General features: G+C 45.1%; 1 protein-coding gene and 1 long non-coding RNA gene across 2 annotated transcripts; both read right to left on the bottom strand.

Moving 5' to 3' along the window:
- Positions 1-885: 885 nt before the first annotated feature.
- Positions 886-25,106, bottom strand: SNAP29 (synaptosome associated protein 29). Its single transcript, XM_028527806.2, has 5 exons — positions 24,545-25,106; positions 15,230-15,426; positions 11,239-11,324; positions 7,339-7,437; positions 886-3,762 (listed from the first exon to the last, which is right to left on the bottom strand). The coding sequence occupies exons 1-5, from the start codon at positions 24,779-24,781 to the stop codon at positions 3,605-3,607; spliced, it is 777 nt and encodes a 258-aa protein (XP_028383607.1). The 5' UTR covers positions 24,782-25,106; the 3' UTR covers positions 886-3,604.
- On the bottom strand, positions 4,337-6,762 carry LOC118498034. The gene is made up of 2 exons (XR_004900551.1): positions 5,599-6,762; positions 4,337-5,525 (listed from the first exon to the last, which is right to left on the bottom strand). It is a non-coding gene; the product is annotated as an uncharacterized LOC118498034 (long non-coding RNA).
- Positions 25,107-25,149: the final 43 nt, after the last annotated feature.

Raw genomic sequence — 25,149 nt, 5'->3', positions numbered from 1 at the left:
AGTGGGGGCCACGTGAGAGGCAACCACATATTGATATTTCTCTCCCTTTCTCCCTTTTCTCTCTAAAAATAAAATAAAACCCTTAAAAAACTTAATTATATAGCAAAAGCTAATTTCCAAGGCCATTAAGTATTCGGTAACAATGGTTTAGAATGGTTCTGTTCTGAAAAAGCTGTCTTGGCTCTGAGATGAAAAAAATAATAATAGAACTTTATCAATGGTAAGCCATCAAAATGCTGTGTAGTAGGTCAAGTCAGGACATTCAGCTTCTAATTCCAGCAAAAATTCATAGACCTGCCCTGGCTGGGTAGCTCAGTTTGTTGGAGCATCATCCCATTCACAAAACGTTGAAGGTTTGACCATTGGTCAAGGCACATACCTAAGTTTTGGTTTGATCCCTACGGGGATGTATACCAGATGCAACCAATCATCTTATGTCAATGTTTCTCTCCCTCCCTTCTCCTCTCTCTAAAATCAATGAGCATATCCTTGGGTGAGGATTAGAAAAATCACAAAAAGTATTTTGTGGCATTTAAAAATTATATCAGGTTAAAAGTTCAATGTCCATGTTTTATTGGAATATGGCCACTTATATCATCTTTGGCTGCTTTTGTGCTACAATTGTGGAGTAGATGTGACAGACGGTTTGGCCTGTGAGCCTAAACATTTACACTCTGGCCCGTTCTGCATAGCGGGCATTGAGGTAGGAGACAGAACCAGAAAGCACTCTGACAGATGAGATGAGAATTTCAAGAAGGAAGTTTGTACATAGGCTAAATGTGGCAGGGAGCGAAATGTGGCAGGGAAGGCCATATGCAGGATGACTCAACAAAGAGGATTCCCCTCCACCAACTCTTTGAAAATAACTATGTAGAAGACAGAAGCTGATTTAAAAACTTCACATTTTATTTCATGGAATATGGTTGTTGTTAAGTTGAAGGTATGGAACATAAGAGCTGTTCTGATACAGACTGAACAAAAAGCCCACCTTCCCACAAGCACTTACAATGACTAAATCATGATTCTGTACATAAGACATTTCATCCATGAGAGCTGAAGATGCTCAACAACATTGCTAACTTTAAAAATTCTTCAGAAAAGGCCTATAGAGGCAAAGTATAAGATTTTTACTAAATTGGTGTAGTGTACACTTAAAATTACATATTTATAGAAAGAAGTTAGAGAATTAAAATACACTTCTGTATTTCTTTCCTTGCCACCTGAGTTAAATTCAGGCCTCCTTTCCTACAGAACGCAAAGACAACCCCACTGCTAAGTTACAAATCACTGATGTTAGAAATAGTTTCCTCTGGAGGAGAGGATGCACTTATTTTGAGGTTAGTAGCACATTTAACATACAACCAACCTTAAGTTAGAAAAACCACTTTTTTGAAGGCACAGTTTGTTTCCAGCTCAACAGTGGAAATAAAAATCTGTCTTATGGGCCCCATTTGGCAAGAAAGGTAAGTTCACTGGTCTTGTCTGTCATACCAAAGCCCATTCCACACCCAGCTCCAACCTGGGCACTTCTGAGTGTCTTTAGAGAAAAGAAAGTTCTTTTTGATCATCACCATCACGTGTAAAGATTCTAGAGGCTCCTCAGATATTCCTTCATTCTCTGAAAATGCAAACAACTTTGTTTTATAAAGCAGAATCAGCAATGGGTCTATTGTGAGTGTGGGAGCAGGGGTGAAGACCCAGCAGAAAGAAGCTGCTGGCCAGTATGTGGCTTAGGGACAGTCCCTTGGCAGAGGCCTTAGAACTAGGGGGTCTGAAGAACAAAATAAGATATGAGGCTGTCTAATATGCCAGTGGAAGACAAACTTCTGTGAAAGTAATGACAACTTTCCTTCCATACGCGTGGGTTAAAAAAATGAGGTGAGATGACTGGCTTCATCAATACAAGAAAGAGAGGGAAGGTATTTAAAATAAGGTGCTACTTGTTTCAAGTCAGTTAAATCACTAATCCCATTAGGCAAATGGAAGATTGCAGAAGAAAATTTTTGGCAGTGGGTGGCCTTTATTTGAAGGAAAAAAAAAAGTCTAGGTCTAAGGTATAATGACTGATGATAATGAGCAGAAACAGTTACTACCTGGAGGAAGATGTTAGGGAAAAAACAAACTATTAGAACAAGTGGAAATGTACATACTGGCTGCTCTGTACTGTGGCTTTATGCTTTTTGAGCAGCCTTTTTGCTGAAAGCCCTGAGAACTTTAGTGTGGGCTGGGTATATGTTTAAAATCTAGCCAGTGCCATGTTTCAAGGTGAAAGGCACTGTTATTGTAAAGTTTCTGACCTAAACTGTCTCATTAAAATCAGTCCCTTTGCTCACTTTCACCATTTTCAAAATGTTTTAATTTGCTTTTTAAAAAGACAAGAGCCTTGTTGCTTCAATTATTTTGTTGGCAGTACCAACACAAAGAAACCCATTTAATTACAGAAATCAATTATAATGAATGCTTTTAAGTGATTCTTTTTGTAAAATGAAAGAACGAGTTGGGCCAGTTAAAATGATGTCTGGGCTTTCTCTTATAACCAAATCCTTCTATACAAAGTCAGCATCATTTGTGGAGTTCCAGCCTGGAAACTGAGTGGCAGAGAACCAAGCGCTGAGTCAAGTCACCTTGTAAGATGTGCAAGGAGAGTGAGTGGGAACCCTGGATTGGTCAGGAGACCTAGGCCCTGTGTGAACACTGTCATACCCGATACTGGAGGCCTGGTCAGGAAGAGTCTCAGAGTGGAGGGCTCAGTGTAGAAAAGCCACTGCTTGGCCATGTGTGTATGATGCTCCATTCCCACTAACTCCATAGGGCCCCCAGTTGGTCAGCCAGGCACAACATTAAGCCAGTGGAGAATCTGCTCCTAATCATGAACAGAGAGTCAGGAATGAGGGCGCACAGGGAAGAAGGGCTTACCAAATTCCCTACATATTTCCAGGTGTCACAGCTGGCAGGGCTGGTCTAAACACCTTCCACTAAATTGCACACCAAGGATAGAGGCCAGGAGGGGAAAAGGTCACATCCGTCAATGAAACAGTAAAGAATGCTCACACATTCCATTAATGAACCTCAAACTAATCCTTTTCCAGGAGGTTAGGAGAATTATGTGCTCAGAGTGTACATGCATGTGTGGGGAGCCCTGGGAGAGGGATGATGACTGCTAAATAAAGGTGTGGGGAGGAAGGACCCTCCTGCACCAACAATGGGCGCACAGCGTGCTTTAGCACTCTGATGAAGGTAAGGCCTAGGAATGAGATATACAACAAACAGACTGAAATTCTACCCACATCTTTCCATATGCTCATTAAAGAACTGCAACTTTTCCTTCTCATTCCAGCATGGTAATAATCAAAGGCTCAAGATATTCGAGGCAAGGAGACTGTTCAGGCTAAAACTCTAAGCATTCAAAGAAAGGAGCGAGGTGTTGGCTCTCATTAAAAGTGGGACACACACTTCCTATGACAAAATCTCTTAAGACCAACTCTATTATAACATTTGCAAACACATGTTAAATTACATACTAAAATAATAAATGAAATTTCTTGGGAGTTAAAAGATCTTCCAAATCTTTTCATCATAATGGAGTGGAAATCCTTCACTGTCTTTAAAGTTGTCGAACTTTTTTTTCTGTGCTTTTTATATTGACATCTAACTTGTCCACTTTGGTTGTGAGGCGGTCAATAATATCATCTTGCTCCTCAATTTCCGTCTGCATCCCCAGGGCTATGTTCTTCAGCCGGCCCAGTCCCATGGACAGCTCATCTGTGGGAGAGGGAAAGGACATGCAGGCCTAAGCAAACAGTGACAGCATTGGGAACTGCTTCTTGTTCCCTCCCAGGTGTTCAGTGACATTTAGATTATGAAGTCCTCTTCCTCACATAACAGGCTAACCTCCAGGGCTTTGGTTACATTTTCCAAAATATGTGCAAGTGAAAAGAAAATTTGCTTACTCAATAAAAAGTAATGTTCTTTTTTTAATCCTCACCAGAGGACATTTTTTTTCATTGCTTTTAGACAGAGAGGAAGAAACATTAGTGTGAGAGAGAAGCATTGGTCGGTTAACTCTCATACAAGTCCAGACTGGAGACTGAACCTGCAACCTAGCTATGTGTCCTGACCAGGAATCAAACCCACAACCTTTCTGTTACAGGATGACACTCCAACCAACTGAGCCACAGTAGCCAGGACAAAAGTAGTATGTTCTTAATGTAAAAGCCACTTCTGAGACCGACCATGCAAGATAAACACTGTTAATACAATAGTGTTTTGTCCTTCCCGTGTTTTATAAAGTGCATGTAGATCTACATAATTTTTCAGTGGCCTTTGAACCTTTTCATAGGTTGCTGCAAAAAGCAAGATCAGTACCCGTGGAAAAGAGCACAGAGGGGCCTGGAAACAAGTTTCCTTCCTAGATCTCATGATGAGTACCCGGGAGAGGTATACTGGTTGTTAACAGCCAGACTCACTGGCTTGCTCTTCAGCAAAAGCTTCCTGTCAGTGGGTAGTGCCTGCTTTCCTTCCTCCCATCTCTAGCTCCCTAAAGCTAGATCAAACTCAGATCCAGAGTTAAAAACATAAAGATCTCTGTTTGGAAATACATCTGAGAGGCTGACCCGGGAAGCACTGCCCCTTGTAGAAGGCTGCACCCTGATGGTCCACTCAGCAAGTGGCAGGAGAAGGGGATTGGGGGTCTGTCACTGCCCTGCCACCTGGTATGCTCTACCAGAAAATACATGAACTACACATGTTCCCACTGGACCCAGATGCTGTGAGGTTCCTTTACCTATGTTATGAAAATTCACACTTTCCCACATTCATTTATTCATTGCTTCCATTTCCCGGATCCACGAACACATCAATGCTGCCAACATTCTGGGGTACAACAGTTAGCTTGCATTTTCCAGAACTGGCCTGGCACCATTTCTTTCACGTGATTTGTGGTCAGAAAGAAGGCAGTAGCCTCTGACCACAAGCTGGGTACACAGATTTCTGAAGCCCAGTGTCCCCATGTCAAAAGTGCTGAAGGTGCTGAGTCCCTTCAGAGATGCCAGATGGCTGAGTCCCAGGTAACTGTGGAGTACATTGCTTTTGGCAAAGGTTCAACTTTTGTGCTAGGTTGTTATATCATTTTATTGAAATTCAAGTTCAACCACAAGAGCTCCACTTCCACCCAGGGGAAGTGTAGTATGGGGGAAATCCAGGCTAATTTCACTGGGCCTGAGTACAAATTCTGACCTTGCCCAGGACTATGACTACAGCTGAGGAGAGCCCACTGTAAGGAAAGGCCCCAGAAGCGCCTGGGACAACGAGCTCTCCTTGTGAGCTCATTCAATTTCCCTCATTATGTTGTTCCACTATTGGTAACAAATATTTTCATTGTTTCAAAAAGTTGTAAAAATCAATCTCATATTTGTTTTGAAGAGGGATAATGTCTATAAGGTCATGGCCAGCCTTAGGAGTACGTGAAGGGCTTGCGTGGCACAGATGACATAAAGAGGCATGAGGAGCCCCCTGATGGGGCTGAGCTAACTTCAGATACAAGTCTTGACTCAATTTTGTCTGGACAAGTGATAAAGCCTTCTCCCCAGGTTTCATAACCGTGTGTGTGTGCAGATACACACCTGCACATGGGGAAGGCGAATGGGGGGCATGAACAGGCGGCATGAATGGGGGGCATGCCCAGAGCTGCATTCCGCCCTTTCACTGAGAACAGCAGGACAGGAAAGAGCCAGAGAGAAGACAGAAGAGGTGGTGCTTTGTAAATCTTCTAACTGCTAAATTACAGATTAAACACTAAGTGAAAAAAGGCCAGAATCTATAAATACTGGCACCGGCACAGCAAATCTAAGCTGGAACAGTTTTGTTTTTTTTTTTTAAGTCTTAAGCCTTGTGCTTCTTGAGTTTCCTGGAACCCATGACCAGAAAAAGTAAAACCTGTGAGGTCACTGGCATCAGGAAGCTTGTTGGCAACTGGAACAGCAAAGAACAGGCAGATAGCTACACTGAGATAGAAAGTGTGATAAAGTAAAGCCACCAGGCAAAGGAGTCCCCAAGACAGAGGGAGAGTGTGGTATGAAGGGAAGAGCTAACCTGCCAGGGCAGCCGTACATGGCCAGTATCAGCAGGGCCTGGTGGCCAAGCTCTGAAGTTTCCCTGTTCCACCCCAGCCCTCCTCCACACCAGGCTGCAAGTCCTCATGCCAACCCTATACCCTCAGCCTGTAAAGGCGAGTTGGACATACTGAATCCTGTACCTTCCCTAGGCCAGTCTCCAGGAAAACCTTTGGTAGGGAGGACTGATGGCTTTCAAGCCCTTTTGTTTCTCTGAAATAAGTCAGATCCCGCAGATGCACCTTCTGAGGTCTTTGGCTCCAGGGCAGAGTCCAGAGGACAGAAGCAACAGGTGGCTGTCTGGGCTTTCAGGGCAAAGGGCAGGTGAAGTTTGGTGAGGAACCTGCCAGGGCATGGAGATGCTGAGATGGGCCCTCTCCCCTGTGGTCAAGCAGATGTAGTGATGACATTTACTCTGAGAGATGCAGTGCTGAGTTGTGGGTGATGGAATTGTAGTTCTTTTATTTATTCTTGCTGATATCTATTCTCTAAAATAAATGTCTTATTTTTGCCAAGGTTTCTTTAAATGCTTAAAAGGAAGACTCTAGACTTCCATTCGAGATGGTGGCATAGGTAAACACAGCTCACCTCCTCGCATAAACACATCCAAATTACAACTAAGTTATAGAACCACCATCACATACAACCATCAGAAATCTAGCTGAATAGAAGTCTGACAACTATGGAATTAAAGAAACCACATCCATCTACTCCGGTGGGGCAGAGATGCAGAATGGGCTGGTCCCACATCTGCATGTGGTGGATAAAAATTCGAGAGGAGTATCTTGGGAGTGAGGAGTCCCAGTCCCATACCAGGCCCCCAGCCCAAGGTTCCGGTGCCAGGAAGCTAAGTCCTCATAACTTCTGGCTGCAAAAACTAGTGGGGACAGAGGAGGAAATGTGGCTGTGTATGCCAAACAGTAAGAATGAAGTGAGCAGGGGCCAGGCTGCATTGTGTGACCCCCTCAGGGACTCCTGGCCCCTGCTGATGTCACGATTCACACAAGAGGTGAAAATGAAATGATGTGAACAGACTCCAGAGAGTGAGGGGTGAGATGGACACAACTTGTGTTGGATCTGACATGTGACCAGGGAGAGGTAGACACCAGGTTTTAGTCCTGAAAACCTGGGTGCCTACTAGTACACTGGCTGGCGCCACACGATCTACCTGGAAAACAAGTGTCTCAAATAAGGGATCTGAGGAGGCTGGTGCAGCTTCCACTCTTACCTAGATTACTGTCGATCTTCTGGTGATAGGCTCGAAGGTGTGGGTTCTTCGGGTAAGCCTCGGCACTCACAGCAGACATGGCCCCTTCAGGGATGGAGTCTGAGTTTAGAAAGAAACATGAGGAGAACCATTGACTGATGCCCCTAGAAATGTTGCTTCATCAAATTAATCTCAATCTGGAAAACAGGTGGGAGGAATAAAGTGGTTGGTTCAGAAGCCATTTGAAGACATAAGTGTGCCAGTGGATAACATGCAGGAGCAAGAGCAGTGGGCGGGCTTGTGGGGGAGGGAGAGATGCTTTCTCAGGGCAGCCCTTTGGAGATCAGAGACCCTCAACCTACAGCTGGCCTGGTCAGATACTGGCACACAAGCTCAGGAGACACAGATTCACACGAATACTAATATAGCAGTGCAAATGCAACAAAGTACAACCACACAGGCTGACAGGCAAGGTCGAAAAGACAAGGTTTAAAAATGAATTGTTGACTTCCGGCAAGATGGAGGAATAGGTGGACGCCCCGTACCTCCTCGTACAACCAAGATTAGAAAACCAATAATTTACAACAATAATTTACTATCAGAATAACACCCAGATCCGGCAGAGGATTTATCTGAATGGAAGTCCGGCAGCCAAGAAGTTGAAGTAGACGCGTTCATCCGGACTGGTAGGAGAAGACGAGCCGGACGGGCGCGGGGCTGGCTCGGGTTGGCGGTGCGCGGAGGTCGGGGGAAGGTTTGGCGCGAAATCGGCGCAAAAGCCATCCGGGGGCGCAAGAAGGCAGCCGTGATCCCTGAGTACGCAAGCTGCGGCTGGCAGACCCAGAGGGGCAGCGATTGTGGACCAGGGCAGAACTCGCGCCCAGAAACCCAGACAAGGGTCTGAGTCCAGGGGAACGGAACTACCGCCATCGTTTTCTCCTGTCCCGCTCCCGCCCCACCCCCACATATAACGTCACATTCTAGCGACTGGGGTGCCCAGCCCCAGTGAGCACCTAAGGCTCTGCCCCACACCGTAACAAGAGCAACCAGACCGGGGGGAAAAAAAGGAGAGACAGGGGAAAAAAAATATGTTTTCAACAGAGCAGATCAGTCCCCCAGGACTCATCCTTCTGAGCGACCAAGAATTAGCCAATCTATCAGATGCGCAGTTCAAAACACTGGTGATCAGAAAGCTCACGGAACTGGTTGATTTTGGACGAAATTTAGATGAAAGAATGCAGATTACCATAAAACAGATGCAGGAAGACACGCGGAGGAGAACCAATAGTGAAAGGAAGGAATATGAGTCTCAAAACAATATAGTGGACCAGAAGGAAGATAGAATCAACCAAGCAGGAAAGCATGATGAAATAAGAATTCAAAAAATTGAGGAGAAGATTAAGAGCATCCAAGACACCTTTAAACGTTCCAATATCCGAATTATAGGGGTACCAGAATCGGAAGGGGAAAAGGAACAGATTGAGCACATATTTGAACAAATAATAAAGGAGAACTTCCCCAATCTGGCAAAGGGAACAGTCTTCCAAGAAATCCAAGAAGCTCAGAGAGCCCCAAAGAAGTGTGACCCAAGAAGAAACACACCAAGGCACATCATAATTACATTAGCCAAGGTAAAAACAAAGGAGAGAATCCTAGAAGCAGCAAGAGGTAAGGGGACAGTCACCTACAAAGGAGTTCCCATCAGACTGTCAGCTGATTTCTCCAAAGAGACCTTACAGGCAAGAAGGGGCTGGAAAGAAATATTCCAAGTCATGAAAGACAAGGACCTACGTCCCAGATTGCTCTATCCAGCAAAGCTCTCATTTAGAATGGAAGGGCAGATAAAGTGCTTCTCAGATAAGGTCAAGTTAAAGGAGTTCATCATCACCAAGCCCTTATTTTATGAAATGCTAAAGGGACTTATCTAAGAAAAGAAGATAAAGAAAAGACATGTATAGTAAAAGGACAGCAAACTCACAAATATTAACAACCACACCTAAAGCAAAACCAAAAGAAACTAAACAATTAGAACAGGAACAGAACCACAGAAATGGAGGGCACATGGAGGGTTAGCAGCAGGGGGGTGGGAGGAGGAGAGAGGGGGAAAAGGTATAGAGAATAAGTAGCATAGAATGTAGGTTGAAAATAGATAGGGGGAGGGCAAGAATAGTACGGGAAATGTAGAAACTAAAGAACTGATAAGTATGACACATGGACATGAACTAAAGGGGGAAATGTGGGTGGGAGGGGGGTACAGGGTGGAGGGGAGAGAAGGGGGGAAATGGGACAACTGTAATAGCATAATCAATAAAATATATATTTAAAAAAATGAATTGTTACTGTTATAGAAATTGGATGATGAGTAATTTTTTTCCTTTTGAAATTTATTTCTATATTGTCTTTTCACCTGAAACAAAACAAATAAGGAAAAAAGGGAACGTTAAATAATGCGCATTCATCCCTAGAAGTAAATGTGCCTTGAACTTCAGTCTAAACATACAGAAAAGCCTGTCTGTCATCCCAGGTTATGTCTTTGGGGAAATAGCCCCTTCACACTTAGTGCATTCCCTGTAGATGAACCCACTGAAGCCATTCTACAAATAGTGTCATTTTTTTAAGTTTCTTAATACATACCACACAAATAAAAACTCCCTTTAATTCCTTGAAATCATGTTGTGTGTGTGTAGGGCTCCTGCTCCACTTCAGGGCACAAAGAGCTCAATTTTTTCCTGGGTTTATTTTAGTTCTTTCTCATTTCCTCCTGTGGTTTCTTGCCTTTCCAGATTGAACTGTGTTGATCTCAGTCTTTCCTGACCCCTGGCTCTTTCTCCACCAGGCCTCTCCTTAGTTGTATCAACAGAAGCCCCCAAAAGGCCTAAATTCCTTTTCAGGTAAGGAATATTTCTGGGCCTGTCGTGTGATATCAATGGGATGATTTCATGCAAAGCATTCTATCTTGCACACCTTTTCCATGCTGCTGCTTCTTCCCCCAACTCAGGCTTTGGGGCTGTATTAGTCTCCCACTGCTGCCGTAACAAATTTATCCTTACGTTCTGGAGGTCGGAAGTCCAACATGGGTCTCACTGGGGTAAGATCAAGGTGTCAACAAGGGTTGTATTCCTTCTGGAGGCTTTTGGGGAGAATTCAATTCCCAGCCTTTTCTAGCTTTTTGGCGGTCACCTGCATTCATTAGTGATGGCCCCTTCCTCCACCTTCAAAGCCAGCAGCACAGCATCTTCAGTCTCAAATTATGACACTCCCTCTTCTGCTACCCTTTCCACTTAGAAAGGACCTTTGTGATTACACTGGGTCCAACTGGATAACCCAGGATAATCTCCCTACCTTGGACCATAAGACACCCCTAGGTTTTAGAGGAGGAAAACAGGAAAACACTTTTTGAAGCAAAAAAATGTGGTAAAATATTTTATAATATAAATAACAATATTTCACCAATGTAAATGTAAACAGAACTCAACAGCAGCATTAACAACCATTATTCCTCCCAAATTGGGGGGGGGGTGCATCTTATAGTCCTAAAAATATAGTAATAATTCCTTCTGCAATCTTATTTCCCCTTTTGCCATATAACCTATTTACACAGGGTCTGGGGACATCTTTGGGGGGGCCATTATTCTACTTACCTAGGGGTTCTCCTCCAGCTGGTTTTTCAGAGCTAAAGCTCAGGCTCCTTCTCAATGGGAAGGAGGCTCCCACTTTGTTATTTCACCCTTCGAAGCAATGCACACCTCCAGCTCCCTGAGAGCGGCACTGGGTCCCTCAGACCCTTCACCCAGCATGTGGGATGACAGCAGCTGAAGTCCCTGATGCCCGCCCCCCACCCCATCCACTCGGGGCCAACACCAAATCCAGAGGTCTCCCCACAAAATCCAAATGTAGGAGGGAGCGCAGGTCCCCACTAACCTGAGTCATTCAGCTTCCTGAGGTTTGGGTGGCTGGCCTGGTACTGTGCCTCCTGTTCTTTACTTGTACTTATAGCGTCTTTCAATCTTTTGATAAAAGTTAAGAAAAAAAGGAAATTTTTATAAAGAAAAAAACACTTATGACAGCACAGTCTTTTCAAGTAATCCTGTGTGAGAAAATCAAACGCCTTCCCTGACCCAAGAGGAGAGTCCATCAGCACATCTTAAAAGCCCCACTGCCCATGTAGCAAGCTTCTGAGACACCTGCTTTAGAAGCAAAGCATCTGGTTAGGTGGCTCTCCCTCAGGAAAATAAGGACCCTAGCCCCAGGTGGAAAAGAAGCATGCGAAACCACCAACTGGGTACTTTAAACTGGGACTCAGCAAACTTTTGACCTGCAGGCCATATCCAGCCCACCAGCTGCTTTTATACAGCCACAAGCAGAGAACGGCCTTTACAGATGTCTGCTGGCAGTCATTTAGTTAAATGACAGGGAACATTACCTTTGAACCTGAATTAAGAATTTCAGTCTTCTCATTGGTAGACTTACGTTACAAAAAAAAATTGTACTCAATTCTTATTTCATCAATTCTTATTTTGACTTTTATACATAAAATTTTTTTTTCCTATTATATAAGTCCCTACAAAATATCTTTGATTTTGCTTCCTGGTGCATGAAGCCTAGCTTGCCAGCTCCAGCTGTAGACAGTGACTTCTCCTGGCAAATCAGTGACACTCACACTGCACCCAGCAACCCACTGAACCCCCAGAGGTGTGGCACGTGTCTCTGAAGCTGGGCCTCCTGCATAGTCTGTGCTTCTCCATCTCTGCTGACCAGCAGCCTGGCCACTTCATCAGCCAGGCTGGGAGCCACAGATAGTCTCCAAAAGGCCCTCCTCCTCCACAGACCATACAAATGAAAGTCCTCTTGATCTCCCATGAACCCCAGAAACCTGGCCCCTCCTTCTGCTCTGCCTCTCTTTGCTCTTAGGGGTTAGTTCTCTGCCTTTCCAATGCATACCCCCAAATGCCAAGCATCTTTCTAACACAATCCTGTCACGTACTTCTCCAGCTAAAGTTTTTTAGAAGCTCCCCACCACTGGGATTCTTGTCAGGCTAACGGTTTTACAAGCCCCTAGTGCTCCGCTGACTTGTAGAATAGAGCTGAACCTTCTGAAACCTGAGGTTTTCGTTACAAAGCAGCAGTGACTTAAGGTCTAGTACACAGAGCTGGTTTCTCTGAGTATGCCAGTGAGCACCAGACACTGCCAGGCTGGGTATAGGTATGGCTTCAGAGTCTACCCTGCCACCATCCAGCCTGCACACCTCAGAGCTGACTATTTTTCAGTGCACTCTTATGAAAGGGCTCCCCCAAGAAAACCAATTCTGGGGATAGTGACAGAAGTGATAAGAAAGGAAGGGAGTCTAAGAGGGTGGTGGCTCTTGGTCAGAAACCAAGTCTTGAATGAGTTAGAGAGTTTTAGTTTTAGTGGTGGTGAAATCTATGATGTGAATGGATCTCCCATGAGCTTTAAATGGAATAGGAACAAACAGCTTATGAAGCTCTGTCACCAAGGACAATGGCTTACCAAGTGACAAAATTTTAGAGAAAGCCCAAGAATTTATGCAATAAGGAAATACACAGGAAACACATGACTTGATAGAAATTTGGTTAGGAAAAACTTATTTTAAGTGACAATTACCCCTGTACTTATAGATTAAGGGTTTTAACAGGATCACAAAAATTTTACTGCATTTTGTAGAAGCAATTATATAATACAGTGCAGTAATTTCTGCAAATTTAGGGATTAGGAGCTCAAAAGCCATATCATCACAGGCCATGCCTCAATGTTAAGAACCTGGGGGGCTCCTGTTCTAGAAACAGTCATGTCCTCCCTTGCCCTGGCTTTTCTAGTGTCCTGATTGCCATGGGTCTGTCCCTTAACTCCCCCTTCAACTGGGTGACTTCCACAAAACCTTGACTCCAAGCAAAAGGTTGGCTCCTGAGTACCCAGGGCGAAGTTCTCCTCTTCTGTTCCTCTACTGCATCTCTGTTTACTGTCTGCCTCCCCATACCTTCAAAAGAAGATGGACCTTGCTCCTACAGCTCTGTCTCCCAGCCAAAAGCATGAGTCTGCAAAGTATGCAAGCTCAGGACCCATGAAGAAAGGAACACACACAAAGCTACCAGAGCAGCCTCTCTACAAAGCTGCACAGACCTGCTTCCACACATTTGGACAACACTTGAATGACAGCGAGTTGCTTTATGTAAAAGTTTTGCTTTCCTGCATGTACTAAGTGATGGCAAGAACCCTACCATTGACTGGGACGGATCTATGGGCAGAGATCACATGGGGTACCTGACGTGTGGGAACCGGGAAGCCCTCCTCTCTGAAATAACTCTGGTTGCCTCCCTACTGGAACACCTTTGTTGGGAAGGCCTCCAGTTTTCAAATGCTCCAAAAAAAGGTAGTTACCCTGGGAGACCCAGAACCTTAAAGGCTTTTATACTATGAGCTCCAAGAAGAAGCCCTTGGGAAGAGGTGTGCATGGCACAGGGCAGTGCTGATTACACAAATTGCCAGCTTCCCCCTCCTCCAAGGGTTTGCTCTTTTGCTGAGATCATGTGAGGTGGATGTCTCAATCCAAAGTGAATAGATATCCACACTTCCTGTTGTAATTACAGGTAGCCAAAAATGAGGACACAAATAATTTTTCTTATCTGCATGTTGTAAAAAAAAACAAACAAACTACTCCAATTGGGCAAGCAGAGTGACAAGGTATTTGAAATTAGGGTCAAGTTGCAAAGTTGGAGATGAATGGACATTATGGCTGAGCCAAAACACCCCATAACCTTGGCCAGTGTATCCATAGAAAACAGCCCCTGGACCTCTCACCACCAACTTCACCCACTTGCTCTTTCTGCTGCCACCACTGACTCTTCTGCCCACACTTGTTTCTCCCCAGACCCACTATGAGCTGAAAAGTTTCCTAATTTTTTCCCCACAGCACCCTACTTCCTGATCTGGGTGATGGCCACACAGGTATATACATAGGTAAATAGTCATTGACTCTCAGCTTGATAGTTATGCATTCAAAAAAAAAAACCAACCTCTTAAAAAATAGCTCTGTATTGCAGAAGTAAAAGAGAGAGACACACACAGTGAGAGACAGCTTTGAAACCTGTGTAATAACATTACATCAAACATTTTTCTGGGTTAAATGGAAGCAGGCTACAAAACCAAATGAATACTCTGACACGATACAACTATGAAATCACTGAGTAAGAAGGAAAATTTAATTATAAGTTTTTGTGTTATGGTAGGTAAGGGGCAGATTTTCTATAATGTGGCTGAATCATTTTTATAATATAAAACAGACAATGACCTGAGATATGAATAGTAGTCATCTATTTTAGCAGAAATTCAATTTTTATCTTTTATTTTTACCACTACCATTCTCCCCCCCTTATGCCCCCCAACTCTTTTATCTTTTAAACCTGTGACATTTAAATGCCTGACAAAATCACATGTATGATTTCATTATACTCTAGTCAAAAGATTCAGGGTAATAATCTCTAATTTTAAAATGAAAATCAATTAGCAACTTGGATTAAATATGGAAAAGTTCACTCTAAAGACTTTCCCAAGCAAAATTTTGGTGAAGTGAGTCACATTTGTACTGATGAAGCTTTCTGAAGTGAACAGTCTCTCTTTCCAATTACTGGGGTCACAAGTACCGGAGCAGTAATTTACTGGAGGCCCAACTGATGCCAAATTTGCAGACCGGATGTCAATCAAATGAAGGTAATCAGGAGTGCCAGGGAAATTATTTCTTGTTTCAAACTGTTTGAAGAGGAATCCCTCCCAATGAGAAACTTCCAAGGTTCCCAGATCCCTTTGAGGCACTAGAAGTGGCCTGAGAGTCTCGGCCATTTGCACTAAACCCCACTTTCTTCTATTTTACATCAGAATGGCTGAAGACCCACTCACCTGCTGTTGGGCTGGGGGGTGAGGGTGCCATTCTGTTCAGGTGGGGTCTCTGCTGGTTTAGATTTGAAGTAATTGACAAACCCCCCAAACACACTTTTAATGCTGTTAATGTGCTTCTGGCTGATCTTCAAATCTTGATCCATTTTGTCCACCATCTTCTCTGTGCGTTCTAAGACTCCTCGCTGACGCACAAGCTCCTGTGGAAAACCAGAGGTGATGACATCACGTTTCTGTTTAATTCTTCCTCTCCTAGACAGGACCACACACAGCAGACTCTTCATAAACTCTCAGTGAGCACATAAGGGGATGGAAACTATCACTTAGGAAGGGCATGCCATCCTTTCCGACAACACATTCCTTTGTCCCCTACCCCCCACCTCTATTTGCTTGCTTTTTCATTTGCTTGAGTCCACATTAAGATGGGTGCTTGTGGGGACTCAGAGTACAGGGCCTGCACCAGCAGCAGAGCCTCTCCAGCCCTGCCCTTGGCCCTTGTAACCCTTACAGGCTTTGACCTGGCACTGCCCCATGGACTATGATTTTTGTACTCTTTCTTTCCAGATATGGAAGTTCCCATTGAGCCATGTGGCTTTGGTCATGTCTTTAATTTTGTGAGTAAATCCTGGGGTCCTGTTACTGTCTGACTCCAGCTCACCCGTGGTGTCAGTTTTAAAACTTACAAAAAGAGGGACTCTAACACAGGGCCTTTGCACATGCTACTTTCTCTGCCTACAATGCTCCTCATCCAGGTACTTGTATGACTCCATTCCTCAATGTGAGTGCCCACACAAAGCCCACTTCCTCAAAGAGTCTTTCCTGAACACGTTCTCCAAAGCAGAACTCCTTTCACCCTCAACATTCTCCTCATGACCTGCTTTAGTTTTCTTTACACATGCCAGCTCTGTGAAGCAGGGACCTGCTTTGTTCACTGTAAAGCTGATGAATGGGCACATGAATGATGCTCTGTGGCCACAAGGATGGTCTGGATCTTATTCCCCAAGAGCTGATGCTCCTGACTGCAGATGTGAACTCACCACTAAAGAAACACTAACACCGCCTTTATTTGTGAAACTTGTTTCAGCCCCTACTTAGGCTATTCTAACCTTGTCTCCTCCCTGTGATCTGCCTTTCCAGCCAGAAGCCTACCAAGCCTCTCAAGGTTTTCTTCTTCTACTTCTTCATGCAGCCCCTGCCCTCAGGTATCTTCCTCTCATTCTCCTAACCTTGCATCTCCCCGTGGCTCAACAAATTAATTGTGCAAATAACCTGTGGAGATGTTCTCTCTTGATACCTAAAAACAAAGTCACAAAAAATGTAAACAAACACTCCAAAAATCTGAAGGATAAAAATAAAACTCCAGGCAATGTGTTTGAGAGCCCCTTTCAGATAAATGGAAAATTGTTTTAAAAAGGCGTTTAGGATATTTAGGGCACAACATATAACTTGAGTTCTGAATGTTTAGTGGATAAAATTTAAAAATATACTGTGAAGACAAAAAGCTAAAACACTGGTTGAAATTACTATTAAATTCTGCTTAACTCTTATTGGAAATAAACTTAGAACTGTGGAGTTGTATACCATTGAACATGCAAATGTTTTTCACCAGCTTGAGATATGTCTGAAGAAATCATCAGGCTTTTCCAATTAAAAAGAAAAAAGTGTTTTCTGGACTGTGTTCTTCAAATATGTCAAGCAAATCTGACAAGGGTTAATTTTCAAGAACACAAATCTGTTAATTTATCTGGAGTTTCTACTTCTTCTAACACCTCAAACCATCTGCCTGTCCATTCAGAGGTAAGTCTTTTCTGGAACAAGGGAGAGCTATAAGTTAGGATTAAAATGATCTTTTCCAGCATTCACATGTTTTTTGAGTTGACTTATTTTTACCAGTCCAATCCCACCTAGCTTATTTCACATGCTGCAGCAAAGAGACGAATTTGAAGCTGAAGAGGCACTTGGGGCAGCTGGGGCTTGGAGTGGTGGCTAGGGCTTTGCTGCCCACCAGGAGGCAGGTCCTTGGCCTCCCTGACAGTGACCTCTCCCATCACAGTTCCGCTCATCTCATGAACTATTGGATTGGCCAAATTCGGTAAAGACCATTATGTTTTTTCCATAAGTTGGCTCTAACTTATCTTTAGCTTCATGAAGTTAGTTGTCTTTAACTTCGTTAGAAACAATTTTGTTAGATTATATCATGACACTGTCATATCAGCATGCATTTTAAAGAAATCTTATTGAAATTGGTGAATTTTTGTGCAGCCATTTTACTGTTGAAGATAGAAAGACACAACATTTTCAGTGAATTATGCTTCATTATTTCAAGAAAGGTAAAAATGTTACTGAAATGCAAAAAAAATTTGTGCAGTGTATGGAGAAGGTGCTGTGAATGATTGAACATGTCAAACATGGTTTGCAAAGTTTCTTGGACTGTTGACATTTTGGGCAAATAGTTCTTTGCTGTGGGGCTGTCTTATGCACTGGAAGATGTTTAACAGCACCTCTGGCCTCTACCCCCTAGAAGCCAATAGCGAGAGATAGCCAACATACTCAAAATATCTAAATCAATCAAGTTATTTGTGAAAATAAAAAATGTATCTTTCACTTTACAGAAAAACATAACAGACTTTTTGGCCAACCCAATACTTTCCCTCCCACCTTGGCCTCTCCACCTCAACTTGGAGAGTCATAGCAGTAACAAGCAACTGACAAAATCTTTTTCAATTCACAGTGAGATTTTATTTTTTTCTGTTCACAAGTGACACAGGCTTTCAAACTCCGAGTCAGTGTCACTGTGCTCACTCAGTAAGGAAGCCAAACAAATTATTTAGATATTCTGATAGAAGTACAGAGATATGAGGGGGTAGCCTTGTCCTGCTGGGGAGGTTGGAAGGCCAGGAAGTGAGTGCCGCTGTGGTCTCTGAAAGTTTCTGAGCTGGAAGCTGGTGTTTCCCAGAGGTGATCTGCTGGTCAGGAGAGCAGAGGAGGAACTTCTGTTAAAATCTCCCTCCAAGGCAGAGAAAAGGACTGAACTCCATGTACCTGTGACCTGGTTCTAACCAAAGAGGAAGAAGCGCTTGGCAGAACAAACACCAGGAATGAGTGCCAGAACAGAAAGCACAGGCCAGGCAGGCCCTGCTCCCCAGCCATCACAGAGGCAGGCCTCACACGCTCCCAGCCTCCAGAAGTGGGGCTACAGCATGTCTCCTCTGTTGGTTCCTGTGGGAATGGGAGGTCACCTAAGAGACGAGGGTGGCTGTGAGCTCTGCAAAGTGCCCTCCATGTAAAGGGCACACATGCAAAGCGCTTAGCTCAGTTCTTAGCATTACAGATGAGTCCCCCTCTCCCTTGAGCCCCAAAGGAGTTTTCTAAAGTTAAACCAGAAAAGAAGATAGTCAGAGAAAAAATCTGGTTGGCTAGAGGTACAAAGCTGAGGGACACAGAAAGAGGAAGTCTCAATTCCTCTTTGGCTTGTGGCTTTTTGTCAAGCATAGGGATTCCTGACAGAACAAGGAAAAGCAGAGAGACAGCTGAAGGCACTGTTAGGGTGTACGCCACCTGACATGAGGTGACACCTGCCTGATGGAGTAAGTCCAAGTGCCATGTGAGGATGTGAAGACATCAGGGAATCATGGCTGGCAGACAGCTCTTTGAAAACACACACACAATGACAGAGTGCTGAAAGATACCCACCAACACCTACTATCCGGCACCCTCTCCCTCTCTGCCAGGTACTGATCCAGGTGCATGGAAATCGGGGGTGAACCCCCCAAATCTCTGCCCTGATAGAGCTGGCAGTTTAGCAGAGAACAATACAATGGGAAGTTAAATTTGATTTTTCACTGTTGACTAACACTACGGTGCTGAGAAGCCAAAGGGGAAGGCAGCTGGGTCCTTGCTTCACTTCGCTTAGTCTTGTAGGGGAGACAGAAAAGAAAGTCATCATACACATGACCGAGGCTCTGAGAGGGTACGCCCCTCAGAGGGACTTCTTACCTGGTTTAAGGGGGGAGGGCAGGGGTGAGAAACCAAAAGCTTAGAAGTTAGGGAGTCTAAGGTTTGGGGTGGGGCAAGAGCGTTAGGCAGAGGGAGTGGCCAGTGCAGTGGCCTGGGGCGGCAGGACCATCTGGGGAACTGAGAGGAAGAGAAACTAAGCAGTGAGGTGAGTGTGACAGGGAACAGGCAGGGGTGTGGGGCAGGAGCCAGCAGGGATCAATGAGAGGGCAGAGCTGTGGCCTTCGAAGGACAGCAGGGACTACCAGACCCCAACCCCACAGCCAAAGCATCTCCTAGTATCAGACAGATCTTGGCGTCTTCCCTGCCTGAGCCATACTCTGAGTTCCCAAGCCAAAGGTGTCAATGCTAAGTTTCTCATGTTGAACTTGTCATTAAACTCAGGTATCAAATGATAAATAGGCAGATGACAGTTTGGAGTAAAGAAGCTGAATCTAGAAACTCGAAATTTATCTTTGTTATGTAGCTCCTCCTCCAAAGAGCACACATATGCACAAGCACTGGCAGGGAGGCGTGCTCATGTGTGTGGAGCATGTGCAAATCCGGGCTCTGTCTCAGTGTAGTAGCATGTGAGTCTCAGCATGTCTCATAGTGACAGCATGAAGTGATTCACAATCACAATCTGAATCTTAGGTTACACAAAAAACCCACCAAAGGCAAAGACAGTACCATTGCTGCCCCTCACTGTATGTGTATGCACAGACCAGGGGCCCAAGTAAAGGACTAACTCAGTAGGCCAGGATTGTACACATCCTGCTCATTCCAAAGAAAGGCCATGTCTGCCTTCTTGCCCTTGAATTACTCAGATAAGAGTGTTTTTGTTTCCTGGGCCCTCAGGCCAAGCCACAGAGTTTGTGATGCGGGCCACGGGCCCACACGCTTGACTTCTGGAGGTGCTGGACACTTAAGTCAGCCAGGTGGGCAGCCAGGCAATCATGTAGGCATCCATGCAGACATGGGTAAACCCTAATAAAATCTCTGGACCCCAGGTTTTGGTGAGCTTCTTTGGCAATACTGTGTGCGTTGTTGTACATCATTGCTGGGAGAAGTAGGTGCTGCTTACACAACTCCACTGGGAGAGAATAGCTGTAAGTTCATACCTGGCCTCTCCTGGACTCTGCCCTATGAGCCTTTTTTCTTGGAGAATTTAATCAGTATCCTTTTACTGTAATAAAGCATAACTACAAACATAACAGTTTTGCTGTTTGTCCTAAAGAATCATCAAACCTGAGGATGGTCTGGGGTCCCTCAAACAACATCTCCAACAGCACCTCCCACTCTCAGAACCACCAACTCAGAGGCGGAAGGCTGAGAGCAAAGAGCCCCTCAGGTTCCTGCAGCACATCACCTGGTCAGCAGATCAAGGTCTCTCGGGACAGCATGGCAGCCATGAGTGGACATTTCAGGAAGGGGCAGCAGATATGGCCAAGTGCCACATCTCTGGTATGGGATGTCTGACCTTACAGAATTGTGACAACTCATCCTCACAAGGTACCTTGTTACAGCTAAGGAGACAGCAAGTTTGCCTGGGATCCCAAAATTTTCCAGCCAATTCAATCATTGACAGTTTACAAAAAATTTAGTAAAAAAATAAATCCAAAACAGACCTATTGGTGAAGATGAGGTTCAATGACATTTCTATCAGAGTTCCTTACACCTGGGTAGAAAGTCTGAAATGCCAAGAAGGCATTTTCTGGCCATCAGGAGGAAGATTTCATCTAGAGTCACACAGATCAGTTCATTCTTCCCACCTCGGTCTGTCCTCCACTACCAATCAATCCTCTGTTCCGCTCTTTCCTTCTCCTTCCCTTCCCCAGGTCATTTATTCACCTGGCAACTATTTGGGAAGCACCTAACAACTCAAAGGACACTGTGCTGAAAAGTGTGGGAGTAGAAGGTTGAGCAAGCAACTGTTCCTCCCCTATAACTAACATTTAGAAATCTAGTGGGGAATTACCGAACCTAGCAGACATCTTGCCCTTCATCAGCCTTTGTGTCAGGATAGGGTTGTGCTAAGAACTATGGCCGCATCAGAACCACCACAGGCTGCCTTGAAGGGGAGACTCTGGTCTGTACAGCCCCTCTTTTGGAGAGGACAAGGTTCTGCTCCAAGGCCAGTTTCCCAGAGAATGGGGGTACCGCGGTAAGTTATGGAGATAGCCTGGAAAGATGACCATGATGATCTTTGTTCCTGGGCTAAGAGGGTGTTCTTCTCTTGCTCACCTCTCTGAACTAAATGCTCGGTGTAGCTTTAGTGACTGTTGTGTGCTGGAAAGACACCAAGAAGGTAAGTGAGGCCCCTGCACAAAACAGTGTTGAGGACGTTCTGTCTGGGGGTGCTGAGGGCATCATGTTCGAACTTCTGATAACCACTTTCTTTCCACTGATGTTACTGCACCAGCTATTTAGGGCCGGGTCTAACATTTGTTGCTGGACTCCCCTGCACTGAGATCCTGGGGCCCACAGTATGTCACTGGAGCATGCTCAGCTCGCGGCCAGAAGGGATGTGAAGAAACCTGGGCAGGCTCCTTTGCCAGGGTGGGAAAAGGGTTTACACACACAGTGTCCAAGCAGCACACTAACAGGTTCACCAAAGGGCAAACGACTCAAATGCCCATCATTAAGGCACTGGCTACATAAACAGAAGCCATCATTTAATAGAATATGACACAGCCTAAAAAAAAGAAAAAGAGCAGTGCATTATGTATCACTATGGAATAACTCCCAATCCTATTAAGCAGAGTAAAATGTATAGAATGCTTCTTAAGTTAAAATTAAAAAAAAAAAAAGGAAAAGAGGCTATAACCATACCTTTAAATGCAGAATATCTCTATAAAACATCTAAGGAACTAACAGTAAGTGGCTGCTGCAGGGGCAGAAGGGTAGGAGGAAACTTCATTGCTTTCTATATGCTTTGAACTTTGAACCAGGTGACTAGATTGTTGCTTCACAAAACTTAATCCTTAGAAAAAGAAATGACACTTGTGAGACAGAAGAGCTGTCTCTATGGTTCTGGAGTGTGCTTACCAGGCCAGCAGAGTGTGACCTGATCTGCCCTGCCCACCTCTCCACTGCCCACTGGCAGTCCTGACCTGTGGCTAGTCTCTGCGATAAACAAGCCTTGCAGATTTCACAGGAAAAGGGCAGTTCTCCTTCACTACAGGTGACTCCACTGATTTTCCTACTTTTGCCAAGCTGGGACCTCCCAACCCGTTATTATTTGCAGACTCCTATCCTCTATAAAAAAATCTGTCACGCTTTGGCTTGTTTCATAGTGCTAGGTATCTGGCAGGTACCCGTCTAAGCTGGGAGGTGAGCAGGTGACTTGGGTCTGCTGGGAACCACCCTGGGCACTGAGGGGCAGGAAGGGCTCACCTATCCCACTTCCTACTGCCCACCCTGAGGGGAATAAAAGAGCACCGAGTAACTGAAAGACAGTTTGGAGAGTATGAAGTAGGGTGGGGCCATTCCTGCATCCAGTAATTGAGAACTTAGACAAATTCAGCATGGAATCACGGTAATAAGAGAGCCTGTCATTGCTCAGTCATGATCATGCTGTACCTCTCAGAGCAACACCAGCTTGGCCCAGGCCTCACAGGCTTGGGGCACCACTCTGTCTACTCTCACAGTACCCCCTGCATAGAGAGAAGAACCTCTGGGGACAGCATGGGGTGTGTCAACACAACTCACATGAAACAACTCACATCTTCTGTGTTTTTTGGCTCTCTTAAGTTATGAGAACAGACCTTCCCTCCAGTCCACAGAAGGCTCCTAAGCTGCCTCCTACAGGCTCTTACCTCATCCTCATCCTCATCTTATGCCTTACTTCCCTGCCCAGGGGCCCAGGGACCCAGGAGATCAGGAGCTCTGGTGCCAGGCTAGTGCCTTTGTGCTGCTCCTATCTTCCCTGGGAACATCCTTTTCTTCATCACCCTTTTTGTCCAAACTGTAGTCTTAAAAGCCAGATTCAAGCTAATTTGCTATCATGACGCCCAACTTTGTGTAATTCTGATTTCCTACTTCATTTGTTTTCAACGGGTTTCCAAATGTGTCTCTTCAAGCAGTTCTTAGTTGGCTCCCTGGGCCTGGGACACTCAATCTAAGTGACCCCTCCACCAGGGCCCTAAGACCTCAACAATCCTCCTATATGTAAGTCAACATTTTTCCATTTAGATTCAAAAATAGGAATCCAGTAGATATGACATTTAAGAACTACAAGCTAAACTTGCTCAACAAGGCTAAAGACAGGAAGGTAGGCCATGAGGGATACCGTAACGGGGAGAAGCAGAGAAGGGAAATCAACCAAGAAAGGGATGATGGGGAAATGATGGCAATGACTATTTGAGAAGTTGATCAATATACCTCAAAACTGCCCAAGACCATAAGTGCTCAGGTCAGAATGAACTTTGCCAGGGAAAAGAATTACAAGGAGATCCACGGAGAAAGACAATACATTACATTTCAAAGGTTCATATGCTAAAATTAATTATTCTTGGCTGACACACCAATAATCTACTATTTGAGTTTTTAAAAAACTCAAAAAAAATGTCCACACACAATCATTAGTGGGCTGAGGAGAGAATGCAGTGCTTAAGAAAGAAAAATCCTCACTTAAGGTCCTACTCTGAAATCTTCTATGGATGGGATGAACTGCCAGAGGTGAGTTGGAGCAATGGACTGTCCCAACCACACAGTCTGTTTAGATCTTTGTTTAGATTTGAGAAATAAAGCTAAGGCCCAAGACTCGACCAAACTCGTGCTTTGGCATACGCAGAAGGTGTCCAGGCAGACAAGACCTCAACACCTCTACTGGAAAGGTCAAGTGCTCACTGATGGGGAAAAACTCAAGGCCCATTTGCTCTTCTGCTTCAGACACGAGCACGCACACAGTCCTCAATCATTCTGGTCACTGGGGGAGGAATGTCTGAAGCCCTTGGGCCAGGCTTCTAACCAGAAAATTATGTAAACGAAACAAACCCTCTATTTTCCTAAATCAGGCCCTGCTGTTCAGAATTTCTACTTACCTGGACCAGACACAGTGTGGAGTGTACCTTTGAACTAGAAGTACAAAAATAGAATCAAATAAGCAGACTAATGGCTAAGGAAGATTCCTGGGGGGCAAACTGCCTCTTTAAAGTACTCAAAAATGCACCACCTCTTTACATTATAAATCATCAAGTCACTATGTACGAGAACATATTCCAGGCAATTCAAGAATTTCCCCAACCATCGTGAATAAAACATTTCTTGATCCCTGAGACAATGCAGACTGGCCGGTCCAGCCCAGCCCTACTCCAGACTCACCTCGGAAGTGGCGACCCCGATCTTCTCGGACTCATACATGACCGACAGAGACCTGCTGGTGCTGGCGGCCGAGGCCTCGGCCCTGCGCATCACCTCCTGCCGCAGGTACTGCTGCTTGTCCGCAGGCGCTCCGGACCCGACGGAGAAGTCGCTGGAGTCCTTCCAAGGTGCCGGCGGGTCGCCCTCATCCTCAGCGTCATCGTCGAACGGGTTGTAACTTTTGGGGTAGGCCGACATGGTGCCGGTGCTCGGCTCACTCTGGGTGAGGCAGGAGCTGCGCGGTCGAGGCCAGCAACGGCCCTTCCGGGCCCACAGGGGTCCTGGATACTCACCGGCAGACCTCGGGAAGCACCCACAGCCCTGCAGCCAGCCCCACTGAGCCGCCACCCTCTCCCAGCGCCTCACTCCGCCGGTCGACCCGCGATCGTGGTAGGAGCTTCTTCGGCGCGTCGGGAGTCGGCGGCCACGCCTCTGGAGCAAACCATCTTGCCCTCGGCTTGGGGGGGAACCTCACCCGGCGCGCGCCAACCCGCCATACACAAGGCTTTTTCCTCCCCTCTCATGGTCGGACCGCCCACGACCACGCCCCTCCCTGTACTGCAACA

Source organism: Phyllostomus discolor, chromosome 13 (genome assembly GCF_004126475.2).
Source record: "Phyllostomus discolor isolate MPI-MPIP mPhyDis1 chromosome 13, mPhyDis1.pri.v3, whole genome shotgun sequence".
Taxonomy (NCBI): Eukaryota; Metazoa; Chordata; class Mammalia; order Chiroptera; family Phyllostomidae; genus Phyllostomus; species Phyllostomus discolor.
This window is presented reverse-complemented; position numbering and strand designations above follow the sequence as displayed.

Bases quoted from the DNA above. Each gene is read 5' to 3' on its own strand.
- SNAP29 (XM_028527806.2), bottom strand. From the start codon at position 24,781: ATGTCGGCCTACCCCAAAAGTTACAACCCGTTCGACGATGACGCTGAG. The intron at 15,427-24,544 runs GTGAGTCTGGAG...GGTTTTCCACAG, and splicing joins TCGGGGTCGCCACTTCCGAG to GAGCTTGTGCGTCAGCGAGG. The intron at 3,763-7,338 runs GTAAGAGTGGAA...CCTCTCCCACAG, and splicing joins GAAGATCGACAGTAATCTAG to ATGAGCTGTCCATGGGACTG.